Source organism: Dryobates pubescens, chromosome 4 (genome assembly GCF_014839835.1).
Source record: "Dryobates pubescens isolate bDryPub1 chromosome 4, bDryPub1.pri, whole genome shotgun sequence".
In the NCBI taxonomy this organism is placed as follows: Eukaryota; Metazoa; Chordata; class Aves; order Piciformes; family Picidae; genus Dryobates; species Dryobates pubescens.
The window spans coordinates 47318802-47336176 of NC_071615.1; the positions used below are offsets into that span (position 1 = coordinate 47318802).

Below are 17375 nucleotides of genomic sequence, written 5' to 3' on the forward strand. Positions count from 1 at the left end.
AGCCAAGGGAGTTACTTTGCATTTAGTGCTGTATAAGCAAGAATAAAATTTGATTCCATGATTGACAATTACAGACATCTGAATAGACTTTCCAAAACGGTGTTCAGTCTTTACTCTGAATAGATTTCATGTCATCAAAGAATGTGTCAAGTGATTATGCCAGTGACCATGTGGTGGGAAAAGAAATCTAAATGCATAAATATAGGAATTGGATATTGCTAATGAGCAAGCTTGGAAATTAGCATATTCTGACATGAGGGACACCTGGAATAAACCAGAAGCTTTGTTTTTAAAAGCAAAAAACATTGTTTTCTTCTTTTGTTTTGATTTACATTCCTTCAATAAAAGAGAAAAGGAACACCTTAAAGACATTTTAAGTGCTTAGTCCTAGCCATGTTTGCCTCTGGTCACTATTTCATTTTCTGAATAGTGAAGAGCATGTTCTTCTTGTCTCTGAAATCATATCTTATAATTAGTTGCTTCTGAGAGAGATTTTGCTTTCTTGACTGTGAAAGATTAAGCAAAACTAAAAAAGGCCTGTATGCCCTTTAGAATAGAAGAGAAGAGAAGGAAATAGAATAGAATAGAATAGAATAGAATAGAATAGAATAGAATAGAATAGAATAGAACAGAACAGAATTAACCAGGTTGGAAGAGACCTTCAAGATCATTGAGTCCAACCTATCATCCAACACCATCTAATCAACTAAACCATGGCACCAAGCATCCCATCAAGTCTCTTCCTAAACACCTCCAGTGATGGTGACTCCATCACCTCACTGGGCAGCCCATTCCAATAGTCAGTCTCTATTTCTATGAAGAACTTCTTCCTAACATCCAGCCTAAACCACCCCTGGCGTAGCTTGAGACTGTCTCCTCTTGTTCTGGTGCTGGTTGCCTGGGAGAGGAGACCAACCCCCACCTGGCTACAACCTTCAGGTAGTTGTAGAGAGCAATAAGGTCTCCTCTGAGCCTCCTTTTCTTCAGGCTCCCTATTTCTACCAGGGTCTAAAATGTCAGTAATTCATCTCCTGAAGATTAAAGTGCTATCTCCTGATGTTTAATGGACTCTCACTTGACTTCTGCAGAAAAATGGAAAGGAAGAGGAAGAGCAGGGTCACATTTGGAGTCAGCGCGACGACGGAGTAGAGCTGTCCTTTACCACATATCTGGACATCTGCAACGGAGAGAGAAAAACAAACTAAAAATTAACAATGTAGGTTTCATTCCTCTCTTTTGCAAAAATGGCACTCTTTGCACTTACTGTCTTTTATTGAAAAAAAATAAATAAATCAATCTTTATGTCAATGAGCAACTGACAAATGCCTTGGTTGTAATTTTACCTGACGAAAGGAGTAAAGAGTTCACACAAGTGCAGTGTTGCTGACTGTGGTATTTGTTGCAGTTTATATAGCAAGACAGTGCTACAGTGTCTATACTGTAAGCAGACATCCATTTAACACCAGGAAGGAGACATTATCAAATTTCTTATAACTGAATCTTAGGTTTGTTATTAACTCTCCTCCTGCCCCAACATTGGCAAAAGTTATTCCATCAACAGGTGCATCTGTCTGAATAAGTGGATGGCACTGCACTGCAACCAAAGAAATAGCATTGGTTCTTAGCTGCATATCACTGTCTCATGTGTCATTATGTTTGCTTTTTCTGTAAAACCACCTAATGGCTGCCTTGAAAGAAGCATGACTGCGTGATCAAATTACTGTTCTGTCTCATTTCAGCTTTTCTCCCCTCTCTTTTTCAGAATGTTTTTGTAGATAAACCAGCATTTCCAGAATACAAAGTTTCAGATGCAAAAAAATCCAAGTTCATATTGTTGCATTTTAGCACTTTCAAAGCTGGCTGGGACTGGCTTATTTTACTGGCAACGTTTTATGTTGCTGTGACTGTACCTTACAACGTTTGCTTTATTGGCCACGATGAGCTGTCTACAACTCGAAGCACAACTGTCAGTGACATTGCAGTGGAAATCCTTTTTATCATTGGTAAGGATCTCTTTTTTTATATATATTTGAGGTTTTTCACAGGGTGGATAATATAGAACAGGAAATAAGCATTGCTGTGTAATCTGGTGGAGGTGATCCTGCTCTGGCAGGGGAGTCGGGCTAGATGATCTTTTGAGGTCCCTCCCAACCCCTGAAATTCTGTGATTCATGATGGTAATCAACTTTAGCTGTATAGTTTGAGATTTTATCTGAACTTCAGATCACCTTTTTTCTTTCCTTTTATTTCTTTCTCTTTTTTCTTTTTTTCCACTTTAAATTGATTCAATCAGTCCTGCTCTCACTCAGAAGGCACCTTTGACTTCAAAAAGGGTTCAAAACCATTGTTTCACCCCGTGGATGTCTAAAACCTTTCTAATGCAAGGCTGTGCCTTGAAATGACTGTAGTGTTGCTAATAATGTGCCTTTTTAATATTTTTTTCTTCATTCTCTTACCTTTCACAAACACTTAGAAGACCCATGGACCACTGTGGTGGGTTGAAGTTTCCCCCCAGCATTAACTTTGCCAGACCAACTCAGTTAGAAGCAAATGAAGCTGTATTTACAAGCAAAACCAACAGGCTACAATGAAATGCAAGGAATATGTACAAAACATGCAGTATTTACAATATTATACAGATATTTACAGTTAGCAAACAACATGAAAATTCCTCTGATCAGAGACTAGGGAAGCTGTTCCACTGCTCCCCCCCACCCTCCACACCCCTGTCCTAAGAGAGAAAAAGAGCAGAGAGAAAGCAGTGGGTTAGACTTAACTAAATAAAGCAGCCTAGGACAGCTGACAAGCAGATAAGTCTCTCCCAAGCAAAGCAAGCAGAAAGATCAGAAAAGAAGAAAGAATTGTTTAGGTACAGCCTGGTTTATGGCCAATATTTATCCAATGAATTTGTTTAGAATAATCTTTTGTTTTTCTTTCCACACCCAATAGTGATTTCATTACAGTTTCTACTTTTCTGCTCAAAATCTGTAACTAAATTTTAAAGACATAACCTAAAGCCACCACAGATCACAAGTTGGAAATCACTCTATTTTAAAAACTACTGACATCAGATTAAAGCTCATAGAATAGAATAGAATAGAATAGAATAGAATAGAATAGAATAGAATAGAATAGAACAGAACAGAACTGAATTAACCAGGTTGGAAGAGAACTTTGAGATCATTGAGTCCAGCCTATCATCCAACACCATCTAATCAACTACACCATGGCACCAAGCACCCCATCCAGTCTCTTCCTAAATACCTCCAGTGATGGTGACTCCACCACCTCCCTGGGCAGCACATTCCAATGGTCAAACTCTTTCTATGAAGAACTTCTTCCTAACATCCAGCCTAAACCTCCCCTGGCACAGCTTGAGACTGTGTCCTCTTGTTTTGGTGCTGATTGCCTGGGAGAAGAAAGACACCAGTCCCCACCTGGCTACAACCTCCCTTCAGGTAACTGTAGAGAGCAATAAGGTCTCCCCTGAGCCTCCTCTTCTCCAGGCTAAGCAAGCCCAGCTCCCTCTCCTCATAGGGCTTGTGCTCCAAAACCCCTCCCAGCTTTGTTGCCCTTCTCTGGACATGTTCCAGCAAGTCAACATCCTTCCTAAACTGAGGGGCCCAGAACAGGACACAGCACTCAAGGTGTGGCATACTGCAGTGATGCAAATATACAGTATCTATATGCTATGCTGAGAACTGGGATAGAATGTAAGAAGTTGCAGCTTGTCATCTGGTCTGTTCTCTAAGCTGTTTGGGGTTTTTTTTTCCCTTTATTTCAATGGTCCATTTCATTCTTATACCTTTAAAGACATAAAGGAAGACAAGGTCAGGTCTAATGCTGGCCTTCTATCCAAACAATTTATTTGTTGTGTTTTGTGTTTTTTTCACATTCTTTGTAAATATAGAAAAGAATCCTTGAGTGGAGTCACACATGGTTTTGCCCAAGTCTTTATTGTTATAATACTACTCAATACTGTCATACAAATCTGCTCAGTTGCACCCTGTGACAGGACAAGGGGCAATGGATATAAACTCTAGCACAGGAGGTTCCACCTCAACATGAGGAGGAACTTCTTCACTGTGAGGGTGACAGAGCACTGGAAGAGGCTCTGCAGAGAGGTTGTGGAGTCTCCTTCTCTGGAGACTTTCAAAACCCATCTGGATGCATTCCTGTGCAACCTGTTCTAGATTCTATGGTCCTGCTGTGGCAGGGGGGTTGGGCATGATGATCTCCCGAGGTCCCCTCCAACCCCTAACATCCTGTGAGCCTGTGAAATCATAGCTCAGAGCTGTTAATAATATGCAGGTGTAGAAATTATTAATATGCAGGTGTAGAAACTTATTTATAAGGAAATAAGCAAAGCTCAGTATGTCTTTTTTAAGTGTGGAGGGGGAAAAAAGGGTTAGGATGGGTTATAAAGAGAAATAAAATGAACAACAGAATAAAATCATCCTAACATTTGAAACTCCTACTTTACTTTTCAGTAATTATTTCCTGAAAATAGTGTAGCTTCACTCATTTATTAAAAGCAATGTTGTGATCTTCTCTAGGACAGTTAAAGAAAAGTGACTCTTCCTAAACACTAAGTCTTTAATGGAAGTTTTTCCTATAAACAGTTTGAAAAGTTTATTCCATTTCTCTGACAGCTTTACTGTAGAAACTAAGACCAGTAGATGATGTGACTGATGTTATCAGGTGTTATGATGGATAACTATGTGTGTCCTCCTTTGGACATTGTTTTGTTACTAGACTTAAGATCTATTTTTCCCCTTTTATGCTCACAATAGCTCTTGGTGGATCCTTCCATGTCAGTGCAAGCAATTCACATTCAGTGATACTCAAGCACTGCAGTTAAAAACTTACATTCTGCAATAGAGATCAGAGACAGTCACAGGATAAGAGGATCACAGAATGTTAGTGGTTGGAAGGAATCCAAAGAGATCATCGAGTCCAACCCCCCCTGCCAGAGCAGGATCATCCAATCTAGCTCAGGTCACACAGGAACACATCCAGACAGGCCTTGAAAGTCTCCAGAGAAGGAGACTCCACAACCTCTCTTGCCAGCCTGTTCCAGTGCTCTTGGACCCTTGTAGTAAAGAAGTTCCCCCTCGTGTTGAGGTGGAACCTCCTGTGCTGCAGCTTACATCCATTGCTCCTTGTCCTATCAGAGGGAGTGAGCAGAACCTGTCCCCTCCCTCCTGACACCCAGCCCCAGACATTTATAAACATTTATTGAATTCCCTCTCAGTCTTCTCTTCTCCAGTCTAAAAAGCCCCAGGTCCCTCAGCCTCTCCTCACAGGGCAGTGCTCCAGTCCCCTATTCATCCTCCTAGCCCTCTGCTGGACCCTCTCCAGCAGATCCCTGTCCCTCTTGAACTGGGGAGCCCAAAACTGAACACAGTACTCAAGATGAGGTCTCAGCAGGACAGAGTAGAGGGGGAAGAGAACCTCCCTGGATCTACTGGACATGCTCTTCTTAATACATCTCAGGATCCCATTGGCCTTTTTGACCACCAGGGCACATTGCTGTCCCATGCAGAACTTGTTATCCACCAGCACTCCCAGGTCCCTCTCCACAGGGCTGCTCTTCAGCAGATCACCTCCCAGCCTGTACTGGTGCAGTTTATTCTTCCTTCCCAGATGCAGGACTCTGCACTTATCCTTGTTGAACCTCTTTTGGTTCTTTTGTGCCCAGCTCTCAGTCTGTCCAAGTCTCACTGGATGGTCACACAGCCTTCAGCTGTATCAGCCAAGTCTCCCAGTTTGGTACCATCAGCAAACTTGCTGAGCAGACACTCCATTCATGTAGACACTCAAAGTCATTGATGAAGACATTGAACAGCACCAGACCCAACAATCATACCCCCAGGTCATATCTTGCTTTGTGTAAAAAGAGTGAGGTTCTTACTCTAGTCACTCATAAAATACTCCACATGCTATTTTAAGGAATACAGAACTAAATAATTCCACTTGATCTGCCTGGCCATCTTTATAATAACAGCAGTCTCATGGTTCTGATGTTTTGACCTTCACCTCACTCTGGTGTAGGTAACTGCTCTCTGTTATGAATGTGTTCATTAGGATCTAAACACAAGAGAGTATAATGTGTATCTAACTGATTTATGTGTTGTATTATTCATTGGAAACAGGGCAGATGGTGCACTGCTCAGTGATGCTTTATTGGAAATATGGCCTTCTTGTGTCAGTAAGTCAAAAACAATGGTACCTCTATGGGCAGTAGAGTAGCTGGGTAAGAAAAATAACAGGAAGATGATTTTCTATAAATTGTACTTCATATCTTCTAGTTAGACTTTTAGGTCTATGTCCTGGCTTTAGGTCTCTGACTTCATTTCACTGAGATAGAATTAAATGGCTGGAGGCCATCAGCAGTTTCAAGTCAGACAGATCACCTGACCTGAGTTGGCAGTTGGCCCCAGGAAATCAAACTATGGTTGTAACAAAATACATTCAAAGAAAAGCACATCAAGCACTAGAAAAGACTTTTTTTTCTATAGTCATTTTACTGGTAACCACAAATACTGTACTGTAGCATACCAATATTTCTCTCCCACAGTTTCAATAATGGCTCAACTTCCCCCAAAATAATTGTTTCTAAATTTTCCTTTCCCTTTCCTTTCCTTTCCTTTCCTTTCCTTGCCTTGCCTTTCCTTGCCTTGCCTTGCCTTGCCTTGCCTTGCCTTGCCTTGCCTTGCCTTTCTTTTTTCTTTCTTCCTTTCTTTTCTCTTTCTTTCTTTCTTTCTTTCTTTCCTTCTTTCTTTTCTTCTTTCCTTCTTTCTTTCTTTTCTTCTTTCTTTCTTTCTTGCTTTCCCTGTTTCTTTCTTTCCTTCTTTCTTGTCTTCTTTCCTTCTTTCTTTTCTTCTTTCCTTCTTTCTTGCTTTCCCTCTTTCTTTCTTTCTTTCTTTTCTTTGTAATCTGTGACTCTGGAGAAAGGTTTATGAAGTATTTTCAGGGCATTCTCATACAGCATTTAAATCTCTGCAGTAAACTTCACAAACCTCATGTGTCTACAGTCATTTCTCAGTGGTCCCTTGCCTGTTAAAATGTTGAATGAACATGTCTCTGAACATGTATAACTATGTTGAAATTAGTTAATACTGACAGCATACAAGAAATTTAGGCATGTTTCAGGGAATTGTGGCACTGAAGCTCTGACAAGCACATCTTGATGGATGACCTATGTGCTATGAGAAAAGTCACTGAGAAGTGCTGAGAAAAAAGCTTTTTTGTGATGTTATTGCCTCAAAACTGCAGTGGAGAGATCTGTCTGAGTTGAGCCCTTCAGCTGTAATTGCTTATTGAGGTATCACAACTGTAATCATGGTCTGGAGAAAAAGAGTCTATGTGAATTGATTTTATTAAAATCTCTCAGAATGTGGAATAATCTTCCTTTTCTGCATATGACTTTCATAAACTCTTACTTGGATTTGACAAGGCCTCCATTTTTAGCTGTGTTATCAGAGAGAGCAAAGATAGGACAATAAAAAGGAGAGATGATGTATTCACATCAGTTTGAGGAATATAATAGGGTAGAAGCCAAAAGTTTCCTTTAAGCAGAGGAATTTGAATAAATCTAGCAGCTAAAAAAATAAATCCAATTTCTGAGTCAGCACAAGCTTGAGCATGATAAAAATATGCATGAAAGTGCTCTCCTTACATGAGGTGCTTGTAAGAGTGTTGATCTGAATTAAATAACTTATGAGAAAAGAGAACATCTTGCTAGAGGTTTAACTGCTTTAGCCTTTAAAAACCTCCAAAAACATGAACAGAAGATCACAGAATCATAGAATGATCAGGGTTGGAAGGGACCTCCAGGATCATCCAGTTCCAACCCCCCTGCCATGGGCAGGGACATCTCGTAGGTTGCTCAGAGACACATCCAGCCTGGCCTTAAAAACCTCCAGGGATGAAGCTTCTACTACCTCCCTGGGCAGCCTGTGCCAGTGTCTCACCACCCTCATGGGGAAGAACTTCTTCCTAATATCCAATCTGAATCTACTCCTATCTAGTTTTGTTCCATTCCCCCTAGTCCTATCACTACCTAACACCATAAAAAGTCTCTCCCCAGCTTTCTTGTAGCCCCCTTCAGATACTGGAAGGCCACAGAAAGGTCTCCTAGGAGGCTTCTCTTCTCCAGACTGAACAGCCCCAATTCTCTCAGTCTGTCCTCATAGCAGAGCAGCTCCAGCCCTCTGATCATCCTTGTGGCCCTTCTCTGGACACCTTCCAGCACATCCAGATCCTTCCTGTAATAGGGCTCCAGACCTGGACACAGTACTCCAGGTGGCATCTCACCAGAACAGAGTAGAGGGGGAGAATCTCCTCCCTCAACCTGCTGGCTCTGCTTCTCTCGATGCAGCCCAGGCTCTGGTTTATCTGGGCTGCAAGTGCACACTGCTGGCTCATGTTGAGCTTCTCATCCACCAGCACCCGAGGTCCCTTTCTTCAGGGCTGCTTTCAAGCCATTCTCTGTCCAGCCTCCAATAATGACACTAACCCATGATGTGACAACTTTGGGGACAAGATCAAAGAGGGAACATAACTAAGGCTTCTCAAATTAAGTCAAAATTATTATTCACTTGATGTTTCCTATATCTTCTAGTTCTTTGATAACTTGTGTGATGTGATCTCTGAATGTACTTTCAGATCTCCTTTCCTTTGTAATGTGTGCAAACCTCTAACGTTCCCCTGTAAATAAATCTTCTGCTTCCTCTATCCAATGATAGTGCAAAACTAATTTTAGAATGTGACTATTTATGTATCTTAAAATGATTAAGAATTTGATAGAAAGTTCTTTTTTTCCTTTTGCATCAGTGTATTTAAGCAAAACACATAAAAAATCATCTTTAACAGTATTTCAACAAGGCAGGGATGTTACCTGCTTTGTTGCATCAATTACATCACCTCCCTGGGCAGCACATTCCAATGGCCAATTATTCTTTCTGGGAAGAACTTTCTCCGCACCTCAAGCCTAAACTTCCTCTGGCACAGCTTGAGACTGTGTCCTCTTGTGCTGGTTGCCTGGGAGAAGAGACCAACCCCCACCTGGCTGCAACCTCCTTTCAGGTAGTTGTAGAGAGCAATAAGGTCTCCCCTGAGCCTCCTCTTCTCCAGGCTAAATACCCCCAACCCGTTAGTTTGCATGAACAGTAGTTTGGTCTGGCAACAGTGTGCTTCAGTTGCTTTTCTGCAACATACTCCTTTGCCTGCCTGTGGGAACAAAACCAACATCCCCATCCATTACCCTGCTCTCTCCACATGCGCCTATCTGAAGACTTTATCTATGGTTTGCACTGTCAAGAGAGAGAGAAAATTCATCATGGTTCCTAAGCTTTTTTCTCTCTGCATGTATATCCCTCTCTTGCTAAATAGTATTTAACCAAGTGTTTTCTCAGCAATTTGAGTTCTGAAAAGCAGTGTATTTAGAAACCCCAAAGCTATGATTTGTGTTGCATGATACTGCAGATTAAAGAGAGTTTTTGGAACATTAGAGTCTATCACAAATGTAAATGACTCAAAAATCTGTCCAAAACTGTCTTAAATCATACGAAGGCTCTCAGTCACAGATGTTTAATATGTAGAGCTTTAAAAATATGGTACAAACCCAGTAGAAATTCATAACATTATTCATGCCTTAGATAGTCATTCAAACCTGCATATTATCCTATTGAAAATAGTGCATCAAGTAAAATCTGTTTGAATCCAGTAAGATCATAGAATCATCGAATCACCAAGGTTGGAAAAGACCTCAAAGATCATCAAGTCCAACCTGTCACCCAAGACCTCATGACTACTAAACCATGGCACCAAGTGCCACATCCAATCCCCTCTTGAACACTTCCAGGGATGGTGACTCCACCACCTCCCTGGGCAGCACATTCCCATGGGGAATGACTCTCTCATGTAAGATGATGGGTGCCTCATGAGTATAGGCTGAAAGCTACAGCATTTACCATATGTAATTATTACTATTCTGGGGAGAGCTCTGTAGGCAGCTTGTAGCTGGGTCAAGATATTCTAAATCTGTGTTTCTGGCAAATATAGTCAATGTTCCACTTCTCAGCTGTCCTGAATGTATCTCTTCAGACAGGATTTCTTTTTCTTTCCTACTTCCTTTTTTGCAATGAGGCTTGTAACATCAGAGTGGCATGTTTCTGAGCCCTCAAGGGTGCTAAGAACATTTGAGAAATGACTTCAAGTTTTGGGGGGCTTTGGTTTGTTTTTTGTCTGTTTGTTTTTCTTCTTCTTCCTAAGCTGTGGTGCTACTGTAGAAAAAATCCCACAACAACCACCAAACACTATGACAAATCATCTGTGTATTGGGTTTGGCTGAGCTGGAGTTAATTCTCCTCAAAGCATCCTTCTAGTGCTGTGTTTTGCAGCAGCAGTCAATGACACAGCAGTGTTTTGGCTACTGCTGAACAAGTACTTCCTTTTACTCAAAAAAAACATAGGGAAAGGATAATCCACAGCTCTACTCATAGAATCATAGAATGATCCAGGCTGGAAAGGACCTCGAAAGGTCATTCAGTCTGACCTCCCCACAATCAACAGGGACATTCCCAGCTAGATCAGGTTGCCCAGGGCCTCATCCAGCTTCACCTTGAATATCACCAGGGAGGGAGCCTCAACCACTTCCCTGGGCAACCTGTTCCAGTGTTCCACCACCCTCATAGTGAAGAACTCGTTCCTAACATCCAATCTGAATCTGCTCTTCTCTAGTTTGAAGCTATTGTCCCTTGTCCTGTCCCTGCAGGCCTTTGCAAACAGTCTCTCTTCATGCTTCCTGTAGTCCCCTTCAGGTACTGGCAGGCTGCTATTAGGTCTCCCCAGAGCCTCCTCTTCTCAGCTGAACACCCCCAGCTCCCTCAGCCTGTCCTTGTAGCAGAGCTGCTCCAAGCCCCTGATCATTTTTGTGGCCCTCCTCTGGACCCTCTCCATCAGGTCCATGTCCTTCCTATATTGAGGACTCCAGACCTGTACTCATCTGTGTCTTGTAAATAATATAATATTTTCCTGTATTTCTTTGATCAGCCTGCAGAAGTGATGTCTTGTTAGGTGATGGGTTGTGCTGATTTTAAACTTTACCTCCTGCAGACTCGTAGGATGCACTGGATTGCAATTTAGCATCTGATATGGTACAACTATGCTTTACAACTCCACTTTACAACTCCATTCTACAGTTAGATAAGAATCATTTATTGAATGCATCTGCTTCTTTCTACAAGACTATTAAGAGCTTCTCTCATAATGGGATGTAACCAGCATAAAGGGATCAAAGTTGCAGATTAGTGTTTCTTTTTTTCATACATCTAAAACTGAATTTTCCTTTAGCCTGGCTACCAGTGATTTTTATTTCCCAAACAGGACTGGACTTTCACATCAAGTGATTTTGAAGTCACTTCATGTATACTTTCACAGAATCACAGAAACATTCAGGTTGGAAAAGACCCTCAGGATCACCAAGCCCAACTTAGAACCCTACTCTACAAGGTTCATCCCTGCACCATATCCCTAAGCACTACATCCAAATGACCTTCAAACACATCCAGGGTTGGTGACTCAGCCACCTCCCTGGGCAGCACATTCAATGCCTGACCACTCTTGCCCTGAAAATTTTTTTCTTAATATCCAGTCTAAACTTACCCAATCACAGCTTGAGGCTTTAACCATCAGTTAAGAGATGAACTGTGCCTCTTGCCTGGTTTACAGCTGTAATCTGCAAAATTGTGTCCCTTTGTTATGGTAGGAAATGGTTAAAGCTCATCTTGGGGCATGTGGAACGCAAATTCAGCATTAAAGAAAACTCACAGTATTGATGCTGTGCACCTGTCTGTAATCTCCAAAGCTTTACAAGGTTGATGTCTGTGTTGAATTTCAGATTATTCTTTAATAAATTAGTGACATTGGCAGGTGCAAGTTAGTGCGCTGTGAGATTCACAGCTTTACAGTTTCTGACAATAGATGATCCATGGCCATTTCCAGAACAAAGTGCTGTGCAGCTTTCTGATGTTTAACTGCTGTTGAGCTGGAACCTCCTGTGCTGCAGTGTACATCCATTGCTCCTTCTCCTTGCTCCCTGTGATAGGAGGGAGGGGACAGGCTCTCCTCAGTTGCTCCCTGTGATAGGACAAGGAGCAATGGATGTGAGCTGCAGCACAGGAGGTTCCAGCTCAACACAAGGAGGAACTTCTTTACTGTAAGGGTCCCAGAGCACTGGAACAGACTGCCCAGAGAGGTTGTGGAGTCTCCATCTCTGGAGACTTTCAAGGCCCATCTGGAGGCATTCTTCTGCAACCTGAACTAGATTGTATGGTCCTGCTCTGGCAGGAGGCTTGGACTTGATGATCTCTACAACTACCTGAAGGGAGGTTGTAGACAGGTGGATGTTGGTCTCTTCTCCCAGGCAGCCAGTACCAGAACAAGAGGACACAGTCTCAGGCTGCACCAGGGGAGGTTTAGGCTGGATGTTAGGAAGAAGTTCTATACAGAGAGAGTGATTGCCCATTGGAATGTGCTGCCTGGGGAGGTGGTGGAGTCACCATCATTGGAGGTGTTCAGCAGGAGACTTGATGGGGTGCTTGGTGCCATGGGATAGTTGTTTAGGTGGTGTTGGATTGGTTGATGGGTTGGACGCGATGATCTTGAAGGTCTCTTCCAACCTATCCTATTCTATTCTATCCTATCCTATTCTATTCTATTCTATTCTATTCTATTCTATTCTATTCTATTCTATTCTATTCTATTCTATTCTATTCTATTCTATTCTATTCTATTCTATTCTATTCCATCCCATCCCATTCCATTCCATTCCATTCCATTCCATTCCATTCCATTCCATTCCATTCCATTCCATTCCATCTCTTTGGGTCTCTTCCAACCCCTGACATCCTGTGATAGTCTGATCCTGTGATCTTTGTTGCCTCAATTTGCTGACCATTGTAGTTGCTCAAAGTCTAAATGCTAGGGGGAAAAAAAGAATAATTTACAAAGCAAAACCACAAGTGAGTTTTCCATGTTTCAAACATTTCCACATTTCAAACATCAATCCCAATAAATCTGTGGAGCATCTTATTCCTAAAAACAATTAAATCTCTCAGGAGAAATCATAATTTGTAATTATTTTGTTTTTCATTAAAGATTAAGTTATGCTTATAAAAGTTTCTTGCCTTAGGAGCTCTGGTTTTGTGGTTTCAGTATCTTTTCCTTTACAGCTTTCTCAGTAAGCCCTTTAAGGACCAGCAGTTATGCTGTAAATAAGATTACCAAGATGAAGGAACAGTTTGCACCCAAGTGTAGCCCAGAAAGCTGGCAAATAAAAAAAGATGGATCATACTCATGTACTTCCTTCTGGATTTTTATCTAATGACTTATAAAATCATAGAATCATAGAATTGTTAGGGTTGGAAGAGACCCCAAGGATCCACCAATTCCAACCCCCCTGCCATGGCCAGGGACACCTCACACTAGATCACATTACCCAGAGCCACATCCAGCCTGGCCTTCAAAACCTCCAGGGATGAGGCTTCTACCACCTCCCTGGGCAACCTGTTCCAGTGCCTCACCACCCTCATGCTGAAGAACTTCCTAACATCCAATCTGAATCCACCCATTTCTAGTTGTTTTTTCCATCCCCCCCAGTCCTGTCACTCCCTGACACCCTAAAAGGTCCCTCCCCAGCTTTCTTGTAGCCCCCTTCAGATACTTCAAGGCCACAATAAGGTCTCCTCAGAGCCTTCTCTTCTCCAGACCGAACAACCCAAACTCCCTCAGTCTGTCCTCATAGGAGAGGAGCTCCAGCCCTCTGATCATCCTTGTGGCACTTCTCTGGGCACCTTCCAGCACCTCCAGATCCTTTCTGTAATAGAGGCTCCAGAACTGGACACAGTACTCCAGGTGGGGTCTCACCAGAGCAGAGTAGAGGGGGAGAATCACCTCTCTCAACCTGCTGGCTATGCTTCTCTTGATGCAGCCCAGGCTCTGGTTGGCTTTCTGGACTGCAAGTGCACACTGGTGGGTGATGCTGAGTCTCTCATCCACCAGCATGACTAAGTGCTTTTCTTCAGGGCTGCTTGCATGTGGAAAGAAGCACGAACCATTTCCATTTTTTATATATAAACCTTATCTGGGGCTCTTGTCCTAAATTGCTTTGATAAGGCTGCAGAAAGGGCTGCTGTGCAGAAACACCTTTAATCTCTTCAATCTTGAACTGTGAATTCCATATGCACATTGCTAAGCCTTTGCTGTGCTGGATGGCTTTAGGGGAATTTAAAAAAAAAAAAAAAATAAAGCATGTATTTTCTTCTCTGCTAAAGCTTTAGCTGCTTCACAAATGCTAATATGAAATGTGGTGAATGGTGTCATATCCAGCTGGTGCCACGGTGCCACTGGTCCCACTGTCAGCCCGTGTCTTGCACAGCAGCACTCTGTGCGGGGTTGGGAACTGGCTGGAGGGCTGAGCCCAGAGAGTGGTGGTGAATGGTGCCACTGTCAGTTGGCAGCCAGGCACCAGTGGTGTGCCCCAGGGATCAGTGCTGGCCACTTCTGTGGTCAAGTTACCACGCTGGTGTGTAAATATGGATCATAGCCAGTGATCTCTCTACTCAGCAGCTGTGAAACTGATCTGCCCCCCGTGGTCATTGTGAACCATATGAAATCATGCTAATTTCACATCATAATTGTACTACTGAAAAGTCCAGAAGACTTTTATATTTTCAAGCATGCAGGCCCAGCTGAGACTATTTGGTGATCTAATCTAAAATTTGTATATATATCTGAAATAGTGGACAGCAAGTTCTGCATGGGACAGCAATGTGTCCTTGTGGCCAAGAGCCAATGGGATCCTGGGCTGCATCCAGAAAAGTGTGGCCAGCAGGGCTAAGGAGGTTCTTCTCCCCTCTGCTCTGCCCTGCTGAGACCACACCTGCAATACTATACTAATACAAACTAATCCAGTTTTGGGCTCCCCAAGTCAGAAGGGACAGAGACCTGCTGGAGAGTATTCAACAGAAAGAATGATAAGGGACTTGAGCATCTCCCCTATGAAGAGAGATAGAGAGCCCTGGGGCTGTGTAGTCTGGAGAAGAGAAGACTGAGAGGGAATCTGATCAATGTCTATCAATATCTGAGGGGTGGGTGTCAAGTGGAGGGGACCAAGCTCTTTTCAATGGTGCAAAATAATAAGCCAAGGAACACCAGGTACAAGCTGGAATAGAGAAGATTTTACATTAACATGAGGAGAAACTTCTGTACTGTTAGGGTGACAGAGAACTGGAACAGGCTGCCCAGAGAGGTTGTGGAGTTTCTTTCTCTAGAGACTTTCAAAACCTTCTTGGATGCATTCCTGTGCAGACTACCCTGGGTGATCCTGCCTCGGCCAGGGGTTTGGACCTGATGATCTCCAGCAGTCCCTTGCAACCTCTAATGCACTGTGGTACTGTGAAACTGAAAGGCACCTATGGTACTGTGTGATATTTTTGAGTACCTGTTTCTCTTTTCATATACTTCTGCAAGGAATAAATTGTCCTTGAAAGAAAAAAACCAAGCCCTCATTCATTGTTTATGCCTCTGTCACTGCCAAAGGAGAGGAGCCATAAAAGTGAAAGGGTGAAGCACAAATGAAAAATCATTTCTATCTTCTGCATTGAAAAACATCATATGAAATATTGTTCTTCAGCATAAGGGTGGTGAGACACTGGAACAGGTTGCCCAGGGAGGTGGTGGAAGCCTCAGCCCTGGAGGTTTTGAAGGCCAGGCTGGATGTTGTTCTGAGTAACCTGATCTAGTGTGAGGTGTCCCTGCCCATGGCAGGGGGGTTGGAACTGAATGATCCTTGAGGTCCCTTCCATCCCTGACTGATTCTATGATTCTATAAAATATCAAAATGTTTTAGACCTGGAGGTATTAACAGCTCTTTGCTCTAAAATTGTGAAAATATGAAACAGAATTATCCTTTAAGGTGAGAAATGTGTAGATGAATAATAAGCACGTGGCAGTGAAATTGACTACACATTCATTTGTCTTACTACATGTTAAAGTCAAATCAATGTTTTATAGAAGCTGTTCTATCATAGAAAATCCTTCTCTGATATGCTAAAAGAACCTTAAGAAAAACTCTAAGGAAATGAAGCTTTGAAACCTGGCTGTTTTGGAGTTTGTTTTTTCACTCAGGAGGAAAACATATCAAGTGTATATAATGAAATATGACTGGTTTATAACATCTATGAATTTCATTGTCCAGCACAGAGCCACAAAAATGATTAGGGGAACATTTTCCTTACAAGGAGAGACTGAGGGAGCTGAGGGCTTGGAGAGGAGGAGACTAAGAGGTGACCTCATTCATGTTTATAAAGATGTGAAGGGTGAGTTCCAAATGGATAGAGCCAGGCTCTGCTAAGTGATGGGGCAGGGGGCGATGGGTGGACATTGAGCCATAGGAAGTTCCATGGAAACATGAGGAAATTTTTTTTCACTGTGAGGGAGACAGAAGACTGGAAGAGGTCACCCAGGGTGCTTGTGGAATCTCCCTCTCTGGAGATATTCAAGACCTGCTTGTGACCTGGGTAATCTATTCCAGAGTTCCACTGAGCTAATGGTAAAGAACTTGTTCCCAACATCCAGTCTAAATCTACTCTTCTCTAATTCAAAACCATTGCCCCTCATCCTATCACTACAGGCCTTTGCAAACAGTCCCTCTCCAGCCTTCTTGTAGGCCTCTTGTAGGTTATTCTCTGTTTATTAACAAGGCAGATGTTATCTTTCTATACCTTGATCCTGCTAGTGGGCAAAAGGCTGAATTTCATTTGTAGGTGCTTCTATTTGGCATTTCTACGTCCCCTGTCTCAGAGGCTGTAAGAAAAAAGTTTGGGCAGCAAACAGTTCTCAAACATCTGTATGCTCCATGCTGAAAATGGTGTGGAGCCAGCCCCCAGCAGTTGCTGCATGCACCTCCCAGCAAGACCGGTGTGTAGAAGGCATAGCTGAAGGTGTAGCTTCTTGTGCATCATGCAGCAGACAGAAAATATCAGTGCTCCCACGGCTGCCATTGAGGCTGAGGGCCCAGGGAACGCAGTTCCCTTCTTGAAACACGTAGTAGGCTGCCTGGAATATGCACAGCTGAGCAGTCTGTTACATATTGGACTAGCATCTAGAAACTTGTCTCTCATAACCTGGATATTAAAGTCCAGTGGTTTTCAGACTATCAAAACCATCACCCTGCAGGTATTACTTCTTAATGAGGAAAAAAGTCAATCACATTCTTAATGTCTTCTGAACACTTGAGATCACTTCTTTCTCTTTTATGAGATGGTCATCAACACAAGACATTACAATTTGCAAGGCAGCAGGCTAAT

The 17375-nt window shown here is 42.5% G+C and overlaps 1 protein-coding gene across 1 annotated transcript in view; it reads left to right on the forward strand.

Annotated features, from left to right (window-relative positions):
- Nucleotides 1–17375, forward strand: part of KCNH8 (potassium voltage-gated channel subfamily H member 8) — a 177271-nt gene that overhangs the window by 81791 nt on the left and 78105 nt on the right. Inside the window, exons 4-5 of the mRNA XM_054161403.1 lie at nucleotides 1089–1216; nucleotides 1763–2003. Coding sequence (XP_054017378.1) covers nucleotides 1089–1216; nucleotides 1763–2003 — 369 coding nt within the window. The remainder of the gene's footprint in view (nucleotides 1–1088; nucleotides 1217–1762; nucleotides 2004–17375) is intronic.